Genomic DNA, 26,213 nt, shown 5'->3' with positions numbered 1-26,213 from the left:
TTTAGTGAATTTAAGTTTAATAGTTCTCAATAATAAAAACAAATACACAATGTTTTCAAACTTGGCTTACAGGTCCACATATATTTTTTCTACGACACAAAATCATTCATTTTTTTGTAAAAGTGTAAAAATATCTTCAACACAATAAAAAGCCTTCATCTCTCATTAAGTTAAATTATGTTTCAATTTGTCAGGTCATAAAATAGAGGCTGACTGTAATTGTGAAAGATGCAACTGTTCTTTTATACAATGGTCAGTTTCCTCCCTCTGGTGTAATTGTAGCATGATGAACATGATTTGAAATAAAATGTGAGATGAAATGAAAAACTATAAGCCACATAAAAGTGCAATCTATCCACTACATTAACCATAAATTCAGCCATAGTAGTGTGTTCAAAATGAAGTGGGAGGACTGAGACAATGAGATGGATAATAAGTGGGATGAGGAAACTCACACAAAGTTTTTGTAAAACATTTTTTGCAACAATAGTATGAATTGATGAACATCATTTTTTGGTCATAGCAGCCTCTGAAAAAATGCAAACACTGTGAGCTCCAACTTTTTTCTCTGCTGTTGTTACTGATAATATAAACCGTGCAAAACAATTTCTCGGAACACAAACAATCATGCAGAAAAGGGAAGATACATTGTGGTCACACAGCTGCCGTTTTCATGTTACTGCTACAATTAAAAAAAACAAGATTTTTCTAAATGAAGGCAGGTGTGAGGATCTTAAATAAAGATGTTCAGGGCAAGAGACTGTCTGTTCACAAACTATTCTAAAGAAATGAAAACATAGCTTCAAGAGTGATGACTGATTCACTCTAAGGGTTCCAATTTCTCTGATTCAGACCAAAATGAAGCTGATGAGCTGCGGTGGCAGCCACATTCTGTACATCATAGAAAGGAAACGAAGAACAATAGCACTCTTAAAACAAGAGTATGAGGGTGATAGCTTTCCCATACAAAATGCTGACTAAGCACTGAAGTGCCATAATCCCTTACTAACGTCATATATACAGTTGTAATAAAAAAGAAAAACACAGATGACATGAGAATATAAAAAAAAAAGAATAAAAAGAAATAAAATACTCACTCAATACATCATACACACACTTACTTCATGCAAAACTAGTCATTTTGGAAAGCTACTGGTTACCAGTCACACACACCCAAGAGAAGGACAGTGATGTGTTTTAAAGACGCTAACAGATGATGGATACTGGGAGGGAGGAGCTGGTGGTGGTGGTGGTGGGTGTTAATATTAGGACTACTGGGTACAAGGAGCTGATGATAGAAGCCAAAACCTCCACCACAGCAGCCCTGCCCTGGGCCTCTCCTCCGCCCTGTGCACCAAAAATACCAGCTGCAGGATCACAGAGTAGCATTAATCCTTAAAAGCGTCTCCCATGCACACACCCATGACCTCCCACCTCCCTCTCATCTCCCTGCCCCAGAGTCAGAAGATGCTCCTGCTCTCAGCTCACCAAATGTCACTAAAGTGCTCTCTCTACTACAATGTTAAGCGCTTCTTTGAGGTCAGCCAAGGAAAACAAACAACATATAAATGAACGTCTGCATAGTATCATAGTATCATAGTATCAAACTACAAAATTCTCAGGCCTCCACCAAAAAATATCACAAATGTCTGCTTAGAAAACACAAATGATAAGACAACAATGGTAACTTGTGAACTTACGTCCAACAAGTGTATCAAGTTTGATTGAGAGGTGTGTGTGTCTGTGTGTGTGTGTGTGTGTGTGTGTGAGAGAGACATTTGGGGTGTGAGACATTTGCACAGCTGTCAAGGCAGGAGACACTCAAATGGGAGAGACAGCTGTCTTACCTTATGTGTGTATGTGTGCGTGTGCATGTGTGTGTGTATGTGTGTGTGTAAGAATGTGAGACAAGGAGAGAGAGGCAAAGAGTCCATCCATCTGTGTGTGGTGTGAAGCTGGCTCCGTCTTCAGCTCAGTACTTCGGTACTTTGGTATAGTCCTCCTGGACGACGCTCTTGCACAGACACATGGAGAGAATCATCCCGAGGAGCTGGAGGAAATGGAGTTGTCACCTTAGTTATCAGAGTTGAAATTTACCAGTGGAGCTTTCACTCAAAAAATATGTGTCAAAGCCAAAGAATTAAATCACACATACAATGTATCTCTACTGCATCACAACCAATTAATCATATGATTGTTTTCTCAACTAATTGCCTGAAGATAATAAACACACAATTTCCTATGACCCACAGTGATGTTCATTTTTAATTTTGGAAATAGGAACAAAAGAGTATTTAACATTTTTGCTTGAAAAACTAATAACTATTACTAGCTATTAACTATAAAATAAAATAGGTGCCCGTTATTTTTCCATTGCTCGACTAACTTAAGCAACTAATAGTAAAATCAAGCTCTAGTTCAAAGAGTTATTGGCTGCTGCAACCTCTCCTCCTCTCCATACAGGCAATGAAGTGATCCCACTCTAACATGACTCCACTGTAAAAGATCGGGGATGAAAATCCACACTCCTCGTTCTGTGTAAAAAGGCATTTCAAAGGTCAGCCGGACCAACTTTGGAAGACACCCATTTGTTTTGGTCAAAGGAATAGTTTGGCATTTAGGGAAATTAGCTTATTTGCTTTTGTGCCAAGAGTTAAATGATATCAATCTCATGTCTTTCCATTAAATACTGTATGAAGCTGGAGCCAGGAGATTAGCATAAAGACTGGAATCTGCCTACATTTATCTCTAAAGCTCACTAATTAACACATTACAGTGTTTCCCACAGAATTAGATTCTATTTATGGCATTAGATGGGGGCACTTTATTAAATTAATTAATAGATAATGCTGTGTATATGGTGGGGAACAGGAAATATTTTAATTGCCAAGTATTTTGTGACAAATAAATAACTGAACAATACATATGGTTCCATTGTTCCATGTTATGTGAAAGAAATAACAATGTGAGGGTTGTTCCAGGCCTTCTTGATCACAAAACCATGACAATGGCCATCTTTGAACCTCTCTCGCAGAGGACCGACGTTTTGGAGCCATGACCAAAGATATCACCATGTTTCTTTCACATTGGTCATCTTTCATCTGGGGCAGCCCAAAATCACATAGTGTATTCTCGCCTATAGACTAGTGTGAGGGATGGATAAATACTGTACCTCCACAACTGCCACACCGACACACATTCCCAGAATAACCCCACAGTTGTCCAGGAGCCATTTCTCCACACTGGTCATACAGCCCTGAAGGAGAGAACAAGAGAGGGAGAAGGAGAGACAGAATGAGGCTGAGAAAGACATGGAAGGAGGGGGGACGGGGGCGGCGAGCCAGCATGCAGTGGAGAGATGAATGACTACGTGATCCCAGCCGGACATGAACAGAGCCTTTTCAAAACACGACTGTTGGCTTTGGACTGAGTCAGTGACGGGAAGAATAACATGGCTTAGCTGAGCTGAGGAAAACAGTAGAGAGAGAGAGTAAAGTTCCTGAAACATGCAGACCAAACAACAGAACAGTAGAGCTTTCCTGGTATTTGAACGAATCACAAAGCACAAACGACACGCCTCAGCTGTCTGAATTAACTGTGCTGATTAAGTGCAACCACAGTGCCACACTGAGCTGGCACCAGGAGTTACACAACATGAGTCTAACTGACTTATGTAATGAGTAAAGGTGTGAGGTCTATGAGGACAATGCAGGCACGTTGTAGCATTGTTCACCCAGCTGCAGGAACACCAAGTAAGACTGACTGTGGTCTGGACCTAAAGATAAAATGTTTCCATTTATAAAGACATTATTGAGGCTGGGTACGATTTATTACAGAAGACAGTTCAAATTGTGTCATGTCACATGTCAAGATGGTGCTGCGGCAAATATAACTACGTAAATTTATTGTATTTAAGTACAATTTTGAGGTATTTATACTTTACTGGAGTAGCTCGACTTTATCAACTTTATACTTAAACTCCACTACATTTCATAGGGAAATGTTGTACTTTTAATTTCAAATCTATTTTACAGCTATTATTATATTCCAATGATATATACATTTATGATAAGTATAATACTCCGAATGGGGCCATTTAGCATACTAAGTACTTACTTTAAGTATATTTTTTAACTTTTACCTAGTAGGATGTCAGTGCAGCTCTTTTACTTGTGATAAAGTATTTTTATACTGTGGCACTGCAACATTTATGCAAGTATAAGATCCCTTTACTTCTTTCACCACTGCAAGGTAAATATAAAAGTATGACACAGACGGGGTGAATGTTTTAGCACTGACTGTCCTATGTAGCAAACCCTTTCAACATTATGCCAATTAAATAAAGTGGAAAGAGATTTAAATACATTAAAATGCATGTCATGTTTGCTTTTGCAATATCACTTATAGATATTGTGAATGAAAGCAAAAACAGTTAAACTAAGTGATATCCAACATGTCTGCTTAGTGAATGAATCATGACTGATCAATTAAAATTACAACACTGACAGCTGAGTAAAAAGCTGCACTGAAGGAAAAAAGTCCCTTCTCAGGAAAAAGTAGTTTGTTCAGCACAATGAGGCAGACTGCAGGCGGCAGTTTCATACGGTGTCTGAATGAGTGAGTGACCAGGAAAAATATGAGGCAAAGCTAGAAGCTTTTTACAACCAATCACAGAATTATGCTACTCCACAACTAATATATATTCACACATACTGGTTGGCCTTGATGCTGAGACAGAAATGAGAGTGGACCAACTGGATAAACAGCCATTGACTTCATCAGTAAGAAACAGTATGACAGATTTCAGAAGTGCTATGTACCGATTCATAGACAGGTAGATCTGTGGACATGTGCTCACACAGGCCTACTTCCTGGATGTCCGTGCCAGACAGGCTCTCATTGCGACAGGAACATGGGTAGAGGTTCTTGGAGCTGTTCTTGATTGAAAGGTTCTCAGACCAGTTTCCTGGACCAGTCCATCCACAGCACTTCATCTGGTGATTCGAAAGAGAGGCAGGATGTGAAAAAAGGACACAGTGGAGATAGTGAAAAAAATGCTCAAAACTTTATCAGAGTGAGGAGCAATCTGACTGTGGCTTATTTGCTATAATCTGATTAGTTTAGTTCGCCCAAAGTACACCAAATTCTCTAAAAACCTCTGCTGCCAGACCAAAATGATGGAAGTGAATAGAATTTTGTTAATGCTCCTCTGCTCTTCAAAAGTCAAAAGGTTTTATAGGGACTAATTCTATGAAACTGTTCATTGTAAGCTTTGTGGGGTATGCAAAGTGACAAGTAGCTGTTGAGCTACTTAAAAGTCAATTTCCAATGCATACAATAAATAGAATCCAACATCAACACTAATTCAAGTGTTAAACACTAATTCTTTATTTAAAATGAGCTACATATAGTTTGCAACCTTATATATATATATATATAGTGGTGGGGGTAATCATACACTAACACTCTAGAGTAATGGGAGGTTTTCCTGTTCTTCCCCTGCAGACACGGTGTGGATGCAGCATTACAAAGAAAAGAACATGCAACGAGCATCGCAGGGTTAAGAGTTGAATTCACACCAGAGACACCCATTCTAAAAATATGTGCCCTCATGTTACCGTAAGAGTCACTTTAGATAAACCAGATACATCCAAACTGCTGCTTTTCATGTATTCACAGGTGTATTAATGGTACCAGCAATGCTAACTATAACTTTATTAAAACAGAGTTGTTCAATAGATGTAGTTTATTCATTTTAATGTTCAGCATTGTGTAACCAGCTTAAAAGAATGGGTATTCAAATTGTCGATTACATTAGACTTCTGTGTGTGTCTTGTACAAACCAGGTTAAAAGAGTCAACTCACCGTCCTCTGAATGAAGTCCCATGTGTGCTCTGTGGTCCTGTTCTGGCCAGTGTAGTTGATTATCATGCCTTTTATGATGTTGGACATCTCATATTTCAACTAGAAATGAGATGACAATATATCATTAACAATGCAAATTTTAAGCGTCACACCAAAACTGATCACTTGATTTAGTTGATAAAAATACTATAGATAACTATACATACACAGTATGTGTGTGCTTGTTAGTATATAAGCCATAAAACAAGTCAAGCTTTTCAACATAGAAATCAATCATGGTGCATGGCAGACAGACAGCGTTGAAGAAAACAAAACAAACACACCAACACTAAATCTTTTTCTAAAATTTACGAGCAACATCTGAACTTAATGTTTCTTAGGGCAACACCTCGGGTGGTATTGCCCTGTGAAGTCCCATGCTGGGCTGAAGAATCGCAAAAATACAGCTTAGCAGGCGCATGACTGTGTTTATGCGTGCAAGACCACAGAATAGTGGTAGCAATGCAGCTTCAGAGCTCTACTGAAGATGAGTGAGAGCCTCACCCTATTCTGGGAAAGGGCACCACCCTGCCCTGTGGTGAGCCTTAAACACAGGGAGCACGTCTAAGGCTGCAGACTTACACATCTTCTCAGAGATACACACAAACACATGTACACACATACATACATGCTGGAAGCTTAACAGCTGAGGGGGCAACATCAGCCTCCACCTATCATGAGTCCTACATAGGTGAGGTTTACCAAGGGAAAGGCTTTTTATGTGCTGGGAGGGACGGGCCATGTTCAGAGTATGGAACTGGTTCCGGAGGTTTGTGTGTTCAAACACAACACTCCCTTCACACACAGTGCAAACACACAAGGCCGGCTCTATGATTAAAGTCTGGATCTAGTACTGGTATGATCACCAGTTTGATACTTAAGTATGATAGTCAACCCATTTATGGTGTATTTGGTAAAATTGTGTTGAGTGACATGTCAAAGATGTCCAAAAACTTCACAGAGGTAAACATACACATAACATGTGATATTTGGATGTATTCTGTAGCATTGGATGATTTTTTTTACATCCACCTGCATCTGACTGTAAAGCTTTTTTAAATATTTATAACATTTTGTTACATGTTTTATTGGTATTGTTTTAACTGCATCACTTGTGAAATATCAAGTGGCACACAAGTAACTTGGCAGGGTCCTGCGCAAAAGTGTCCTCTAGGAATATGTGTTAGTATTGGAGTTTCAGTACATGTCATGTTGTTGCTGTCATGTTAATTTCTCCGAAACATCAACTGTGCACAAGTTCAGAAAAACAGAAGTTCAGAATTTTGTTTTAAAGATAATCCAGCAGGTTTTTAAATTGTTTATTTAGCTTAACCTCAACCCATAAAGGAACACTTCTTCTTCTTTCCATTTTTGAGACACATGGTTTTCTGAGCAGTGTGACTTTTTGTGACCTGTCTGACTTGTTTTTCTAATTTGTCCTTTCCTGAGTATTAGTGACTTAAGTTTCCCCTTGGGCTTATTTATCTATCAAAGGCTTATTACATTTTAGTTTACTTTTACTTTTTCAAAACAGACTGACACTCATCTCAGAGCAAAGGCTGAAACATATTTAATCAACCCTAATGACTTGGTGATCCTACCTGTAGGGGGTACTATATAATCAAAGACTTCAGTAGAACGTGGTTTCCATCCCTGGAGTGATAACTAACTGTTCTAGATGGGGCAGTGTTAGGCATACCAATTTAATATGTATGTTAATATACGACCGCAGCATTAGGATCACACATTCACTATATATGTGTTTGCCCTCTCTTCCTCCAAACCAAAACGCAAAGAACACCCAGAGGAGAAAATGAGATGATAATGGAAACTTGTAGTGAAAGAGCCTGCTTGCTATTTCCTCTGTAGTTGTCAGACATTTTACCCAGTCCACCTGCTTCATCTTACTTTCTACCAGCATCCAACATCTCATCAAAAAAAAAAAAACGATATCCTGTTACTTTCCATTCGTCGAGCGATCAAACTGTTTCATCACAGGATGCAGGGGGCTTACTAACAGGTTTAGCTACGCCCTAAAGCAGCCAGACACAGTGTGAAGAGGGGTGTCATAAGTACCAGTGGGAGGAAGAGTGGTGGGAGGGAGAGAAGTGTCAAAGAAGGTCAAATTAGGAGAGAGAAGAAAAGGGAAGACTAGGTCAAAACCTAGTATATGGCTGGACTCCGTTCTACGTAGTGTCAGCTGGTTTCAGCCCTTTATTTGTTTGCTTCTGTCTTACTCTCTCTGCTCACATACACAGTATTTTAATACAGCTGAATTTCCAGTAAAGATGTTCTCATTAACATGTTTTACTGTTTCTGCTGTCAGACAACAGAACAAGTATGATATAGTGACTGACACACAGACCAGTAAGACTACATTTTAACTTTCAAGCCATTTCCAAGCTGCTGCTCTACACTACTACAATCCTCATTTAATAACTGCAAATCTCCAAACACATAAGTTAAAGACAAAGACTGTGCTTTGATTTCAGCTATATTTACTTATCAGTGCTTCCTAGATAAGTTTGTTGCCGTTTGATGTGTTTGTTCTGTATCTGGAGAAGTACAATAGTTATTTCTTTGACCAAACTACTCCTCGTCCAGCTCGTCCATCTTGCTGTTATCAGCGGCCATGGTTCCATCTATATGTCTTTTCGAGGGTCCCAGTGCAATAGCCTGTGATCTGTCTACAGCAGGGCTATAATGCAATGGCAAAAGGTGAAGCGAACCTGGGGTGCTTTGTGTTCATAATGCACAAATTAAGCAAATCGCAATGAGTACTTTAAGCGAACCGAATTGAGACCACCTCTTGAGGTGGTCATACCACATTTGAAGTGAACCGAACCGAGACCATTCACTTCAAATGCGCTATGTTGGCAATATTGCAAGCTGTAAATGACCCCCTATAAGAAACTGTTTTCATTTTGAAAGAGCAACGGCCATGTGGCATTCGGCTGAACAGTGGCACAAATATGATCACTCAGTCAGTCAGTCAAGGACATTTAGGATCATAGGGCTGGCCCCACTGTTGCAGTCCAGCCAAAAACTAAGAGGACTAAAAAATGCTGTAGAAACTCAGTGACAAATTATAAAGAAGTGAAATTAAGAAAGAAGTGAACAGAAAAAGGTAGATTCATAAAGTACACTCATGTTTACCGGCTCTCTTTGGAAGTAAATGAGGACTCCAGCGGTGACCTGGGCGATGAGGATGAGCAGGAGACATGTGAAGTACTGTGGGGGATATAACAACTTTAATAATCCAAACACTTAAACACTTACAACACTGCATGAAATCAATAATCTCCTATTACAAATTATGGGAAATTAAGTAAGGAATTCTTGAAAAAGCTATAATCAATATTTTCTTATTGAATATATCAAATGACAATGTGAAAACGTATGAACATAGTGGAGCATTTAGCAGTGAAAGAGCTAGATATTTTCCCCTGATTAGTTGGTAGAGACCAAAAGCAGAGCTGAAGCGTGAATACTGGACTTACATTCCAGGTTGCCATAAACAATTCAACTGCAAATCAAATGATAATATTACTCTGTAACTGCCAGATGTGTGAAAACAAACAACCTTTTGTTAACTAGTGCACCACATCAACTTGGTGGTTAGGTGGTAAAAGGTGCTGACAATTTGTTTCTGCTGCCCCTGAGTGGCCAAAAAAATCTGTTACTGTAGGTTTAAAAATCCCCACTTTAAATAGCAAAAAAGCAGAAGAAAGAAATTTGAGATAACTTATGTTGTGAATTAGCGCTATACAAATAAAAATTGACTTGACTTGAAATTGACTAATCTACTCTTACAGATACATACATCTTAAACACAATCTCTAACACCTTCAGCAATAATAATGTAAGCCATTAAAGATCCTTCCACAGCCTTATGTATGGCCTCCCTGACTGTAAAGGTGGTGTGTGTGTGTGTGTGTGTGTGTGTGTGTGTGTGTGTGTGTGTGTGTGTGTGTGTGTGTGTGTGTTGGTGTGTGTGTGTGTTGGTGTGTATGTGTGTGTGTGTGTGTGTGTGTGATGGGGGGTCTACTGCCAGCTGGTCACTGTCACTGGAAGAAGTAGGTCACGGCAGTTCTTCAGTTAACTCCTAGCAGGTTTAACACTGTAGAGGTCATGCACCCATCCCCACTCTTGTTGTACCCCCAACATCTCACCCGCTTTATCCCTGTCACCCCCCTTCCTCTTAGTAAATCCACACATGCTGTGAACACACACAGAAACAGAAATGCTGAAGGGCTTTACTGTCAGCAAGAATCTATCAGGTGTTCTTAGTCAAGCTTAACATTTTGAGCAGGTGCATATAGCTGAATGTGTCACGCAAAACAATAAATGTGGGTTTCGTATGTTTTAATTGTAGGACAATATTTATTTTTATGTCTTTATTATAGACTCAATTGTAGAGACATGAGGCTGAGGTTGAAATTTAGGTTTTATTTTCTCCGTCATGTAACACAGCATTGAGTTTCCTGTGTGGTCATCAATGAAGTGTGGCCTGTGAGTTTCTGACGCAAATTTTTTTTTTTAACTTGAGGGTATTAACCTTATGCTTGCCTCTTAAGAGAATGTAACCAAGCTGTAGCATGTTAGCATTAGAGCTCAAAGTGAATGTGATTCCTCACCAGACCCAGCAGACAACGGATTTCGTAGATGGCCCCTATGCAGCCGAAGAAGCCCATGGCCATTGACAGTGAACCCACTCCGATGAGGATGTATGAAGCCACTTTCACTGTGTCTGATGATTCCTCTGGAAAAAACATAAAAAATATAAACTCAAAAATATATAATTTAAAATATATATAAATATAATATATATGAATAAAAATAAAACACAGGGGAGTTCAACATACACAGAACCTCTGAAACATTTTTGGTCATTGCAAACTGCTACAGTTTTATAGCAAGAGTTTGTAGTTAAATTCAGTTCTTCAGTTAGACTCAGCAAAGTATTTTTTAAAACAAAATACCATGACAATTTAGCACACATAATACAGTAACCCACACAATTTTTAATGATGAAATAAAAGTAACAGGGTCAATCTATGATCTATACTCATGTTTCTGCTTTAACCACAGTGTGTGCTTGCAAACAAATGCAGCACAGAGGAAGGTTTTGTTCACATGCAAAATCATTTTGATACAGATAGCAACAGCGAGCCAAAAATGCTTCACAGAACAAACCGTTTACTCCTCTGAATTCAGAGTATTCTTGTGCTTTTCTCCCACAAAAAAATATTTTAATAGGACACCAGAGAGAGTTGGAGCAAGACAAGACAATGTGTGGCAAGATTAATTTAGTTCCCTCTTTGGTATGTAGAGCGGGAGAGATCCAGGAGGAGGGGCTGGCACTGAAATGGAAGATTGGAAGGTTGGAGAGGAGATAAACTGGAGCCATTATGTGGCTGTGTTATCTGGGCTGGAGGAGCTCCAGAGAGTCAGAGCTCGGTCTGCAGATGAAGCCAGAATCTGAGTGTTGTGAAATGGCTTCAGCTCCTAAAGATTCCTAGGCCAAGCAAACCAGCAAGAGCTACCAGATAACTCATTTAGTGAAGAAGCCGACTAACACAGCACCTCCTTTACTGCTGCTCTTTGAATATAATGCAATGTTGCTTTTTGGCTTGTTCACTATTTATTCCTAATTCCCTTGCCATATCATCTGCTGATGCTTCATGCAGCAATCATCACATGCAATATACACCCTGGCAGATGCACAATGAAAATGAATTATCCAATAGACTATAAAACAAGGTGTCTTTCTATGTCCAACTCTACTGTGTAAAACTTAATGACTGTATATTATCACAGGATGCAGACTGTGTCATTATCCCAAAGATAAATAAGCAATCCATAGGGCGGCAGAGCACTTTCCTACCATGCCCCAGTTCTTTGGAATAAACTACTATGCTTGTTTAGAGATGCAAACTCTGATAACATTTTTCAAGACCAAAATCCTACTTCTTTTTCACTGTCATTCATCAATATATGCGAAACATTTCCCATGCGTTTCATTATTTGTTACTTATAAGAACTTATTGCTGTATAACAGCTAAATATATTTGACTTGTTATTCTAAATGAAATTTTTTTAAGATGAATTTTTGGTATTTTCATCATCAATGGACTGTTAACAGTATAAAGACAGACAAAGAAGGCACACCCCATTCTACATGTAATCTTGATTGAAACGATTAGTCAATTAATCAATCAACAGAAAATTAATCTGCAACTTTGTTCATTATTGTTTCAGCCATTTTTAAGCAAAACGTCCAGCTTCTCCAATGTGAGGATTTTCTGAGTTTCATATCATTGTAACATAAATATCTTTCAGTTTTGGAATGTTGGTTGAGCAAAACAAGATATTTGAAGTCATAACATAGGATCTTGAGAAATTATAACTGACATTTTTTACTCTTTTTTGACATTTTGTAAACCAAGAGATTAATTCTCTAATCAGGAAAATAAGATGCAGGTTTACTGATGAAGAAAATAATTGTTAGTTGTAGCCCTAATGCAATGACAAACCTATTTTATGTATATTATATTTTGTACATAAACGTAGTTTACTGAAACACCTAGTGTACTGATGCACAAATATATCATTACATGCATGTACATGGCTGACTCTACATGACTTACCAGAGCTGTGGTGGTTTGAGAATAACTGGAAGCTAAAAGTACTTAGGTCAACATATGCAGAGTGTTTATGTGGCTACAGGGTATTATTTAAAGGGAGGCAGACAAGCATATTGTATGTTCTATATCCAGCACTCTGTGGAAGCCTGTTATTACTTACACACACACACACACACGCACATGCACACACACACACACACACACACACACACAAACACACACACACACACACACACACACACACACACACACACAGACACACAACAAGTGTCTGCAAAAAACATCATAGCACATTGCACAAATATCGATGACTGTTAAGAGTCAAGAAATTGAGCGAAAACTTTGAAGTACGCTGAACATGTTCAGTGTTGCCAAACCAAAGCAAACCAAACTTTTGCAAGAGACTGCTATGGCTTCAATTGGTGGAAAAGAAGATCAATATCTATGTGACAGTGACACAAACATTTCAATACTGAACTCACACTGCATGATACGTGTTAATTGTTCTTTCTGCTCGATACAATGGTTTTTTATCACAGTTGTTAATCTTAATGTTTGGTGAAAAGATAAGAACTACTTCACTGCACTAAATCAATGAAACAAAAATTTACTTAGCTATAATGAACCATCAACATAATTTCCTCCATGCAGATCATAAGCCAGTTTTCTATGATTATTAACTGTGGTAACTAAAATTGAGATAGATGTTTGTGTGTGGTTTCCCTGCAGCCCAATGAACACTTGTTCCAGTAAAAACATACACCCTGAAATTAGCAAGAACGTCATGCAAGGCTAATGCAACCTCAAAACAATTCTCTGCTGCGACCACACTTTCATCTGAGCAATTTTCTAATATTCTTGGCATGCTATGGTCAGAAATGTTACACATCAGTTCTTGGGATTAACTATTTCCTCTAACATCATGTAACAGTAAAACATAATCAGCAGGACTTTTACATTTCAGCTAGTTTCTATCCTACACTCTTAAAATGAAAGTCTTTTGAAACTCAAAAAATGTTTTCCTCTCAGGGACACTCCCAGGTGTGTTAAAGTTGCAAAGCAACAGATACTTTACTTGACATGTTTCCAGCTGTAAAGGCAACATCTGTGTTCTTCTGTGGTGATATTAAAACATACAATTCTCCTGAAGTCAGCATGTGGTTGCCTGGTTACTGTGCTGTTCTGTCATGTACTATGGCATGTTTCCATGTAGGGCTCTGCTAGATTTTCTAAAATAGTTCCTCGGGTGGTTTCCATAGAACTTTCCATTTAAAGACAGAATTATGGTGCTTCCAGAAAGCTGCTGAGGGTGGAGAGAGGACTGTTGTCAGTAAACATAACCAGAGACAAATACTCAGTTTGTATACAGCTGGAGAAAAGTCACAGCTGACATTATGTACAGATCAACTCTGTTCTGAATTTCTAGAGTTTGAGAGGTCTAAAGAAAAATAATTTTCCACCACCTCTTTCCTCTGTTCATGACTATGGAAAGTTTCTGAATTAATCTGCAGCATACTTCCAAACTGTGCTTTGGCACACTCTCTGGCTCATAGACCTTTCCAAGGCTGACTTTTGTTTAAACATTGGGCAAGCTGTGTTTTGGCACAGTGGCAAGTGCCAGCAAGATAAACTCAAGACATCATATCACTATCAACAGCACTGCAGTGATATAGAGGGGTATACATTTAGAGGAAGATGGCCTTTTAACCGAAAAAGTAGGGGGCCTAAAACCAAAACATTCCCTCAAGTTCTCCTGCTTGAAGTCACTGGAGCAGCTGCAGAGGCCTCTATTAATATCACTCATAAAGAATGGAAACTGAAAACACAGAGATCCTGTTTATAGTCAGGCAATGGTACAGCTTCTGAGGGGAACACACAGAGTCAATAAACAGAGTTGTCTGCAGCTTTGGTTTTTGTTCCTTTACAAAGTGGTAAGAGATTTCCAGTGAGGTTAGAAATCCATGGACAGAGGGAGGAGTTGACCCACCCTGGGTACAGGGAATAAAAAGAAATGGAGGAGAGAAGGTCATCAAGACCCTCATAGGAAGGGATATCCTCAGGGTATCAGTGAAGCAAGATCTCTGCTATCTCTAGAGGAACAGCTGGATTATCATAACAATAGGACAGGGGCTGGCAGGGATGATGGATACTGTACTGCCTTTATGTTCTGAATGCCTGGCTGGAGATAAGCAAACTCAGCTCAATAATAACCTTGGAGTGATTCCTCCCTTAGCGATGACCTCAAGAGCCAAAATAGGAAGATAGGGCTCACTCGTTTAGGACACAAGGTCAGTTCTCGATGGTCTTCGTCAAAACTCCAGCCTTTCCACAACTCATTAGTCAAAGCAGCACAGATCTCCAGCCTAAATATAGATTTCTTTAGCTCAGCTCGGCCCTCAGAAATGTGGCTCCCTCATCAAAAAAACAAAAACAACTTAGTTATGGACTGGAATCATTTTGTAAATAAATTGTCAGAAAAAAGTGAAAACTCTATCCCAGAGCTCAAGACGATGTCTTCAGATTATTTGTTTTTTCTGATCAATAGTCCAAAATATATATATAATATATTACAAAACATATTAACTTAGCAATGATGAAACAGCAAAGCAGCAAATCTTCACATTTAAGAATCTGCAACTAGAGAATGTGCATTGCAACTCAATTCATAATGTTCATCTATAGGAAAGGAGTATCACGGTCTAATTGAAAAAATGCTGAATTTGACTTCCAACAAGTATGAAGTTGCCAGATAATAAGCTGAAAGAATTCTTCTTTATAAACTGGGAGAAAACTTCACTGCTGCTCTCGGCAATGCTCCATCTGGGAAGAATACACTGAAAGCATTTATAACAAGATTTATGGCAACTAAGAGTTTCCGTACTTTATTCCCCGTTCTTTTCAGGCAAGGCTGGAACTGGGTTTCATTATGCTTTCTTTAGTGTCTTTACAGCAGATAACCTAAGTGAGAGACGCCATCGTCTATGACAAAACTGACAACTTTGCATCTTATAGTATGCCATTTGGAGGCTTGGTGTCTCTCTTACTACACAGTGTCTACAAATAGATTTGTGACAACATCTGTGTGGGTGGGAGATGGTATCTGTGCGCCTCTGCCATCTGGGGAACTGAGAGAACTGGCAACTTCAAAGTGCAACTCTGTGGAAATTGTGGGGGAATAAAGCTGCTAGTTTCCAACATAAGACTAAACTTTGATAATTGAGAGACTGTCACCTCCCCTGACTAACCTACTCCCCTGGATCTCAACAGATGTGTCGGTTTGTGTGTGTCTGTATGTCTACAGGGCAGAGTGGCAGAGGAAGTCATCAAATTACATCTGAGTCATATTTTTGGTTTGTTGCAAACATCCTTTTGTGGTTCCTTGGGAATGAGTCCTGGGGGATAAAATCCACATAAACTGTGCAGCGTAGGCCAGGGGTTTTAGTATTCAACTAGCACACTCTCCAATCTCTATTTCCACTTCCACTGTGCTCAGTCAGACCAGCTGCGTCAAAAGCACTGAATGTTTGTTGACATGAGTGTTATCACAAAAGGTGTGTGAGTGTTACAACACTTACGCAGAACAGCAATGAAGCTCTGGTTATCAAAGAGAACCCACAGTCCAAAGCCCATGATCAATGCTCCAAAGATCTGTGGAGAGGAAATATAGAAGAATCACGGACCAAATCTCATGTGAGAGTAAAACAGAATCTGTGCAGGTATGTCTTAAACAGAGAGCCTCATTTTAGCTTCCTCTGTCTGTCACATCTGGTATTAATCAGATTCTAACTCTTCTCTTACTCACTCTTCTATCTCTTTCTCTCACAGCAGATACAGAGGAAAGAAGATGTGGAATAGATCACTACAGGTACATTTCTCCAGTCTTAAACAGATCAACCTGCTCTCATTTCCACTTTGCTGGATTTTATCACAATTAATATCCAATAGTGTTTAGTGTGAATAAAGGGATCAAGACTATTTGAAATGAGCAGAATCATCATCTCTAGACAGGAACATTTTGTTACCAGTGTCTGAAAGCCTCAGAAAATGATCTGTTTTACCTTCTGTACCCTTGTAATGAGGTGATGAAGTTCCAAAGTATGTAATTAAGAGCACCCTTGTTTGGAAGTTGTGGGGCACTATAGAGGGGGCAAAATCCATAGATGAGAGACTCTGTTGAATCACCATCTACCCCGTTACACCACCCCTCCCCTATCCTACAACAGTAATTAGAGCTCTGGTTAAGAGCTGTTCATTTAAAGGTACTGCTGAGCTCCTGGCAGCCATCATTAGCCTACCACATCCTGGCGTCCCCTAGCCTCCCCTTGTCTAATGTGTCCACGTGGACAAACACTGACACGACACACACATTTCCTCTTAGACACCAGTTGAGCATTCACATCAAAGGACTGCATCAGGTTTATAGCCACAGACTCATTGGAAAGGTCTGGACATCCTCGCAGTTGGTTTTAGGAGTCTGGGGTTTTATCAACCTGGACTTTATGTTGTGGCCAATTTGAGTGAGGAGGAAGCAAACAGAAACCATCTGCTGCTGTTTAGACCTGAATGTGCTGAGGTGACCAGTAAAGTCTTTTTGCTCCAGGCAGAGTCAGAGAAACATTTCCCTATGTATCTCAACTAATCTCTGGTACTATTTGAATGAGGAAACTTATTCAAACTAGAATTACAGCTTCATGGCTGTATGCTTCCACCAATCAGCCAAGTTGCAGGAAATATAGTCACAAATCTCCCATTCCTGAGTTACAGCGTTGAATAACGGCCAGAAGTGTTTTGCAGAACATTTTGATGATGACAGTGAAGTTGACCTTTGACCATTTGGATATAAAATATATCCCTTCATTATTTTATCCTATTAGACATTTGCGTTAAATTGTGTCATAAGAAGTGCACGAATTCGTGAGTTATGGACAAAAACATGTTGTGTGAGATCCCAGTGACCTTGAACTTTGACCACCAAATCCTAATTGGTTCATCTTTGAGTCCAAGTGAATGTTTGTCGTAAATTTGAAGAAATTCCCTCAAGCCGTTACTGAGATATGACTTTCACAACAATGTGATGGCTGGACGGAGGGATGGACGGACGGACAGACAGACAGACAGACGAACGTACGGGCCTACAGACAACCCAAAGACATAATGCTTCATAAAAACCCGAAAGGCATTGAGTGTCTTGAGTATCTGATTCAACTGAAGGAGCATAGCATAGCAATCCTATCTTTCTAACTGGTTAAACAAAGCTGCTCACAAAGTGGATGTCATGTGACATGATTCTGACAGTGGATGCTATGCATGTGCAGTTATTGCAGGAAGACCACCAAGCGGTGATGAGAAATGGGATTACTTACAAAGAAGAGGAGGTTGAAGAGAAATAGAAAATACTTGGTGACTGTGATGCATCCTTTCCCCATGGTTGTGCTTCTGGAAGACAGAAGTAAAGAAAATGTATTGGTTAAATTGAACATCAGAAATATGACAGTACAGTATGGGCATGTAAGATAAAATAAGAAAACAGACACAAGATGGAAAAAGACACAAAACAGAGACAATTAGCCTTGAGATAGACTGGCTTTAATAGCATAGTATATGAGCCAAAGAACAAGGACACAGGGAAATCTGCACAGTTGGGTTCTTGATTAAACACAGCTTTAATCTTCAAAGTAACAACATCGGCCTAATTTGTTTTCAACAGGCACGTTTCTCCAGTCTTAAACAGCCCAACCTGCTCTAATCTCCACTTCTATAAGACAACAACGGGCCAATTGTTGAGAGTATTTGGTTTTATGACAATATTGTATTCCTTTGAAAGCAAGTTTGTTAATCAGTCCTGTTTTATTCTTGACAAACAAGAGGAACCAGCCTAGTCAGACAGATTGGAGGGAAGACCACCATAAAGTGGCTAGTGGTTAAGTCATGATGACTGTTTAGATCCCATGTGGTTAGGCATGCTATTGTAATCACAAGAAAAGGGAAGTTAGGCCGATCTACAACCGTGTTTACTAGCAGCAACAGGCAAGATTCTAAACACACGTTTTACAACTAATCTTATTAAGTATTTCAAGCCAAATACACCAAATATAGCAAATAAGTGTAGCTTATTTATTACCATGTCCATCCATATTTAACAGGTCTAGCTCATCATTGGTCATACGACCACATAACAGACAACACAATAATATAGTGAATCAGACCTGCTGTCACTGTCTGACATTTTAAGTTTGGGCATGTTACAGTTACGTCTGCATTGTTTTACAATCAGTCTACCTCACACTCATATATATATATATATATATATATATATATATATATATTTCATACCCATATGACTGCATTCAAAGACTTCTCTGTGAGTAACACTTTCCTATGAGAAAACACCTGCAGGCCACGCCAGCACCACACATACAGCACAGTAGGGACACTTTATGAAACTCTCTGGCAACATGGTCCAAAGAAAATATTTACCACAACCAGACCTTTTCCTTCAGGAGAGAACTGAAAATATAACCAGCCATTGTGGTTATTTGAGGAGTCTGAAAATATACTACGAAGACAACTCCCTGTGTGCCAGATGACAAGCTGTTCTCTTCTCTCTGTCTCTTTGAGCATCCAAACTGTAGGTTCTTCCCAAAGCCTATCATATTGTGTACTTAGTTATAAAAATGTTGACTATATTTGAAAGCACAAACTGTGCATTATTTATGACATACAAGAATACTTTTACTTACAGGCCTTCAAAAGTCTCTTATTTTGATAGATCATTGTATAACTACTTTTTCATAATGGTGGATTTAATATTAAACTGAAGACAAGCACATAACACTGACAATGACTGTTGTGTTATGGCAGAGCAAGAGCTGTTATGCAAAGTATTGTTTCATGAAGCAAAATCTCACTTTCAACAATGACTAATATGTTGTATTACACGTAAATGACTTTTGAGTTACCTTGGAAACACAGTCCACTAATTTGCAAATAAAGCATATTTACTTTTCTGACATCTCTGTCACATCTGTCTGCAAGACTTTTATCTTGCTCTTAGTTGATAAGCAGTGCGTCTGTCTGTGTATAAAGCCAAGTGAAAAGTGAAGCAGTAATATCACAGTTGCCATCTCTTTTCGATATATACACCATCACAACAGGAAATCCACTACAGCCTATTCTAAGTACAAAACAAGGTATTCAAAAAAGAGCAAGCATGTTGTTTACTTGCTAGTTTAACAATTGTGTTACTTTTACAGCATTATTGTAACACATTGGTCCAATTATACAATTACAGCATTGGTAATAAAAAGTTAAACTTTTCTAATCTGACCTTCCCAATTAGTTTCCTGGTTCGGTTGGATAAAGTCAGGATTCACCAAGTAAAACAATTTGAACTGCTTGGACTCATCCCAAGAGCATTAGTTATTCAACCAAATGCATATATGAAATAAATTAATGTGGTATATCTTTCTGAGCCAACATGCTTGGCTGGGTTTAAGCTTTATGTATAAGACTGTCTGTAGAGTAGGCCTATTAAAGGACAGACTACTACTACTAACCACCTACACTAGGCTATGAAATGTACTCAATATTTGATAACCTAAATACCAACACGATTTCATGTTTACAAAACTGAACACAGCACACAGCCCAAACCTCACAGCAGATACCGTTGCAAAGTAGATAATCCTTAAAGGAGATTGTTGGTCTTTATGTCTAGATGGTGAGCAGCAGTACAGATTAAAAAAGGCTTAGTTATGACTACCATTGTTTGTTGTCCGAGCCCTGTCCATGTGAAAACAATTCCTAACAATGCCCCAGAGCTACTTATTATATTTTTCAAACAACAAATTAAATAGGCTATCAGGCCTGCCCAATTTATTCTAAAGCAGCCAACTGACTATATTGAGGTTAGGAGCAAAGCCAACCCAAACCATAAATACGCTCAAATTCCTTTTGCACAACTTCCATGAAAGCTCACACATGGAGCAGATAAACTGTGGGGCTATTTTAAATTGTCATTTCTTCTGAGCCTAACTAGGCAAACCCAATCACACAGGACTCCCTGGAAGTGAATGACAAATCTCTTCCAAAGTGAAAATAAAGACTGGAAAGTGGTATGGAAAGTCAGAGCAGAGCCAAACAGCAGTTCCAAGGAACAGTGCCATTGTAACCTTGTATAAGAGCTATAGCAGTACCAATAATCCTGCTGAAATCAAGAGACAATGTAGCTTATTTGAATGGGGGCAGCTGAAAAAAGGCCAGAGGAGAATTGACCTCATGGTGCAAATACCATATGCAGAAAAAATGACTTGCCATGAGAAAACTGCAATTGAGTCACCTAAACTTTCCAAATCCTGTGACCTCACAGCCATTTTTCCCCTCATAGCCCCCATTTTCCTTCCTGTGGTTTGGCAAAGGTCTGATCACTATCACACAATCTTAGGGGGTTGTACTAAAAGAGGTGCTTAATTTAAGTCAGTGCTTGTTTACTGTACAACGAGCCAGTTCAGAAGCATGGGGTACAGAGATGATTATGAAGACAGCAGGAGTGGCAGATGGCAGTGACCGTGTCTGTTATGGACCCAACATGGATCAACTACATCCCTGTTGTACACAAAAAGTCAGGCAATGTGCCAACCTCCATGTATGACCTCCTATCATACATAAATCCATTTACACATCTGTGAGGCCGTCGTGCTGGCATGAACCTGATGCATCATCCCAGTACTAAAGCCCTTAATACCATGCAACAATGTCCTTTATCCCTCTGTATAGACAGGATGTAGCTCATTGTCTACAGTGGTTTTATGGTGACTTAAATGAAAAGGTGAGCATTTTTGTTTGAGTAAGAGGAAACAATTCTACATCATCCGGAAAACGAGTCCATGCTGCTTGGTTAGGAAATAAAGAAATGTCTGAAAGTGCTGCCGATAACGAAGAGGAGGAAGACGATGAGGATGAGGAGTTGATAAAAAAGACCAGTGCAACTTCCATTGTATGGACACGGTTCAAATTTTAAAGTCAGACAACGACAATGTCAGATGACAGTGGTTGCGAGGTGTGGTAATACAAGCAATCTTTTCTATCACCTCAAATCAAAACATATTCTGAAATATGAGGAAAGTAAAATAATGCGTCCTCCAAAAACGTCAAGTGAAAAAAACTGGCTGCATGCAGTCGCCATATCAGTGCTACCCCTTCAGAAGCATGTATATTGACATTATAAGAAAAATAAATATACTTTGATATGTAAAGTTACTGTCCATGATTAATGACTGTCCAAATTATACAGTGCTATAAATTTTAGGCCATACCGCCCAGTCCTTTCAAGCGAGAGAACGAGAGCTGGTAGTAATGATAATTTTTATTATCCAATTATTGTTTACGTCTATAAAGTTTTTCACTGTCATGCAACATCTGTAGTCTAAACAATGCTTAATCAGTTGATATGATTCAAGTAATTCTGTGAGATGAAGAGGATTTCCCATTTAGCATCTATGGGACTGTCATACCATATCACATAAAGTGGTGAAATCCCCTTCTGGTGTTCAGTTCCAGGTAACTTCCCACCATCTAGTGGAAATGATTACGCATCTATGACAACAAGACTAAACAGAACACAAGTTACCAGAAGCAACCAGATGGTTTATATTTCTATTTATAGTCAAACCAGCTTAAACCAAGCACCAAAGTATTTATTGTATAATATAAAACAGACAGAAAAAGACGGGCTTTGGTGAAAGGATGAAAACATCGCCTCACAGCAAGAGGTAAAATCCTCTTTGGCTGTTTAAAAAACCTGTTTCTGTCTCAACCAGCATCAAAAGTGATACAAATACCATTAACATCTCAAAGCCAAATTGAGGCACCGTCTATAACCAACAGTATGGGGATTCATTCAGTGACAGCCTGAGGGTACAGTGTGCTACACAGCATCAAACAGCTCACACACAGTTCTCTACTGTGGCTTTTCAAAAGACATCATGTGGGTGACACTTTGTCACAAAGTGGTATACTGTAGTTTGTGAATGACAAACAGCCGCCAAGTACATGGCCAGCTGAACACCAATGGTGACCAAGTGGAACATTTTGACTAACCCAAAAGAAAACTTTTACAAATTTACAGCATACCTATTCAAATTCTGATGCTGAGAATTTTGATGAATCTACTAATAATGTCTTCAAGTACAAAGAAATGGGGTATGAGAACAGAAAGTACCTGAGGATTACTTCTGTTTGTAAACCACAATTGTGCTTTAAAGATTACACCTTAATGCAAGAGGGCTGCAAAAGCACTGTGGTAGCTGGATGTTGCCTAGAATGTGTGTGGCTTACGTGGCTTCTCTTCTGTTTCGCCACATAAATACATTGTTACAGCTCACCATAGCAATGTAGCAAAGCTGTCAAAAATAAGATTGTGTCCCATAGAAACCTCTCTGACGGCCTTGTTGTAAAATAATAGTGCAGGGAACTATAAGATATCTGTTTATAACCAGGACTATTGCTAAAGAACATAACAATAGAGTTGCACATATAGTATTGTTTTGTAGCAAAACATCAAACCTCGTCCAAAAGAGGGGGTTTGATGTTGTTTAAGCATACAATACACTTTATCAAAGCGGATGGCTCCATCACTCAAAAAGTTTCTGTGGAGGCTAAAATACACTTTAAGTTGACACATTGAACCCTGTGATGAGGACAGTGTTCCTGATACAAGTGAGCTAACATTTCTAATAATAATAAGTTAAATAATGACATTTCACTTTTCTCCATATTCTGAACCCATGAAAGTTAAGCTAATCCTGGAGGTTTTTCATTTTCAGGATCACTCCTCTCATCTTTATATTGAAGTCTGTTCTAAAACAATAGTCAGGTTCCCATATGAACACTGAGTTTTTGGCTTATTCATCCTGTTCCTACTGTCCATTAAAATATGTCAGATGTCAATGTCAGTGATGTGGGACAAAATCCACACAGTCCCCGTTTTGTGCTAAATTTTAAAGTTGATCTTAAGTTACTATGAAGCTTAGTCTATCTTTCAAAGTTAAATTCTTTATAAATTCCCTATGTGTTTCCCCACTGAACTACAATGAAAGTACTGTAACAAAGAGAATTTCATAGCAAAATGGCTGTAACTTTGGAAGATACCCACTTGATCTGAATAATTTGGACAGAGCCTTTTATTAGCTTCAGATACACTTTAGATTAGTTTTTTAGTAGATTTTGTTCCCCATCACTTAGATTAAAAGCGCTCTATGAAGGGATCTATTAATGGCCAGTATGGACATGGGGAATGATTACAGTATGAACAACTTCTGTCAGTGATCAGCTGGGCACCTGACTATTGATTTAAGACAATTGTGAACCTATGTTGTAACAGATAACAGCATGCAACGTCACAAAAAGTGAAGAAAATTTCTTATATTACATTATTATTAGGTCTTTACAGTTAACACTGACAACGTGAGAAACCTATACGAAGGTGACATTATATCAATTTCGCTTATCTGACGGGTGTTAACACTTTTTCTAAAGTTATGTAGACACAATCAGTTCGGTTATCATTATCATTTCGAAGACTTTACCAACCGTTAAAAAACGTTAACTAGCTGACGTTAGTTACATTAACGTCAACTGTTAGCTGGCGTCTCTTCACCCTACACAGCTAACTTACCTAACTGCTGTAGCATGAAGGCAGTACATTTTCGGTTAGTTTGGTAAGATAAGTAATCATTAATTGTTGTTCTTGGGGCTAGACAGAGTTTTCTGAAGGCAAAGGACATGGCGGCTAACCTACAACAACTTTACACAGTACTGTTTCACTTATACTAGCTAGTTACAAACGTGCAAATATGATTAAAACTTACTTGGACTTCTTCTCCAAAGGTGGTAACAGTTGGCTGAGGGGTAGACCGTCTTCTGCCCTGTCTGTGGTGTGACTAAACTGTGTCCGCTGTTGGGAAACGAAGTGTGAGCATGTCTGAGTCTTGTGTGTGTGTGTGTGTGTGTGTGTGTGTGTGTGTGTGTGTGTGTGTGTGTGTGTGTGTGTGTGTGTGTGTGTGTGTGTGTGTGTGTGTGTGGGAAAGTGTTCACACCCCCACCATGCGGCAGGGATGGTGAGCTGCTTTTTTTTAACCCTCTCCTGTCCTGCCAAGTCCAACAAGCGTAGAGAAGGTGGTAAAACTACATTTACTCAAGTACTCTACGTGTACTCTGTTGCTGTACTATACTGTATTTCCCTCTAGTGCCTCATTGTACTTGTATATCATTACATATCAAAAAGAAATACTGTACTTTCCACTCCACTACCATTATATGACACCTTTAGTTACTAGTTCATTTACAACAGTCAATACGTATAGCAGAAATTTTTGATCGCTTAAGTGATTCATTGAGTAATGGACAATTATTTGATGGTTCCAGTTTCTTAAATGTGAGGTTGTGCAGCGTTTCGTTATAATTATTTTTAAGAATTCTGAGGTTTGGACAAGCATTGTAAAGGCATCACGTTGGGCTCTGAGTAACTGTGAAGGGCATTTCTCTCTATTTTCAGAATCTTTGCAAACAATCGATTGATTCATTGAGAAATTAATCAGGAGAGAAATAGTGAAAGTAATCACTAGTTGCAGTCCTATAGTTAACCCTAGCTCCAACCCTAGGGTTAGGAAGGTAAGGGACTTTTTAAATGTTCTTAACATTCACAATCTCAAAGTGCTCCTCGTAGAACTCTCTAGAGTGCTGCGTTTTAACCCCAACCCATTTTTCTGATTATACATAGTTTTACTTAGGCACCACTTTCAATGCATGACTTGTCCTTTGGGCCCTGCACTAATGGAACAGTATTTATTTACTGTGTAGTATTAGTACTTGTACTTAAGTAAATGACCTGAATACTCCCTCCAGCACTACACACAGGTGTATTTCCATGTGATAACATATAATTACTTCCTCCTCTGTTTCCTTTGTCATCACTAAAAATCAGACATTTTGATGTGAAAAATAATCATCATACAGTGAGCTATTTCTAACAGGCATGGCTTTGTATCTCTTCAGTGCAGTATAGTGTAATTGTTGATTCCATCACAGGCACACTATCAGTCCTAGTAGTACTATAGAAACATTATTAACAGCCTGTGGAAGTCAAATGTTGGCATACTATCATGCATACTATCTCCTGATTATAGTTTTTTTTTTTTTTTTTAATCTTATGATCACATTAACAGTTTGGGTTATGGTTAGATTATCCAAAGTTTTTTGTGATCATGAGAAAAAATGTTTGCCTGTCTAGTCTACTGAAAAATAATACAAATCAGACCAGAACTGGTTTTATTCTCTTGTATGTTGATCATAAAAAGGTGCTGGTTAAACTTGATAAGATGTTTTACTCTGCCTTTTAAATGATCCTTTGTGAGCCACTCAAAAATACTGTTTACCACCATGCCCTAAGAAATAAACCAGGACTCAATATATTAAGTGGAAAGTATGGGGAGAATGCATACACACAGAGACACATGGGAGCTTTTTGCCTATAAACAACCTCAACCACACATACATTTCCTGTGCCTCACAATCCCCCTTTTCACCGTTTGCCCAGTGTGTGTGTGTGTGTGTGTGTGTGTGTGTGTGTGAGGAAAAGTTAAGCTAGAATATGTGGTAGGCTAC

General features: G+C 38.8%; 1 protein-coding gene across 1 annotated transcript; it reads right to left on the bottom strand.

Moving 5' to 3' along the window:
• On the bottom strand, nucleotides 1-24,535 carry LOC130176743 (CD82 antigen-like). The gene is made up of 9 exons (XM_056388021.1): nucleotides 24,419-24,535; nucleotides 17,915-17,987; nucleotides 16,127-16,199; nucleotides 10,542-10,666; nucleotides 9,061-9,135; nucleotides 5,866-5,964; nucleotides 4,821-4,994; nucleotides 3,173-3,256; nucleotides 1-2,050 (listed from the first exon to the last, which is right to left on the bottom strand). The coding sequence occupies exons 2-9, from the start codon at nucleotides 17,975-17,977 to the stop codon at nucleotides 1,973-1,975; spliced, it is 771 nt and encodes a 256-aa protein (XP_056243996.1). The 5' UTR covers nucleotides 17,978-17,987; nucleotides 24,419-24,535; the 3' UTR covers nucleotides 1-1,972.
• Between the last annotated feature and the right edge of the window lie 1,678 nt (nucleotides 24,536-26,213).

Source organism: Seriola aureovittata, chromosome 10 (genome assembly GCF_021018895.1).
Source record: "Seriola aureovittata isolate HTS-2021-v1 ecotype China chromosome 10, ASM2101889v1, whole genome shotgun sequence".
Lineage (NCBI taxonomy): Eukaryota > Metazoa > Chordata > Actinopteri > Carangiformes > Carangidae > Seriola > Seriola aureovittata.
Note: the sequence above shows the minus strand (reverse complement) of the source record. Positions and strands in the feature narration are given on the sequence as shown.

Coding starts and splice junctions, on each gene's coding strand:
- LOC130176743 (XM_056388021.1), bottom strand. CDS start 17,977: ATGGGGAAAGGATGCATCACAGTCACCAAGTATTTTCTATTTCTCTTC. Junction 10,667..16,126: donor GAGCTTCATTGCTGTTCTGC/GTAAGTGTTGTA, acceptor TGTTTTTTCCAG/AGGAATCATCAGACACAGTG. Junction 2,051..3,172: donor TCGGTGTGGCAGTTGTGGAG/GTACAGTATTTA, acceptor CATTTCCTCCAG/CTCCTCGGGATGATTCTCTC.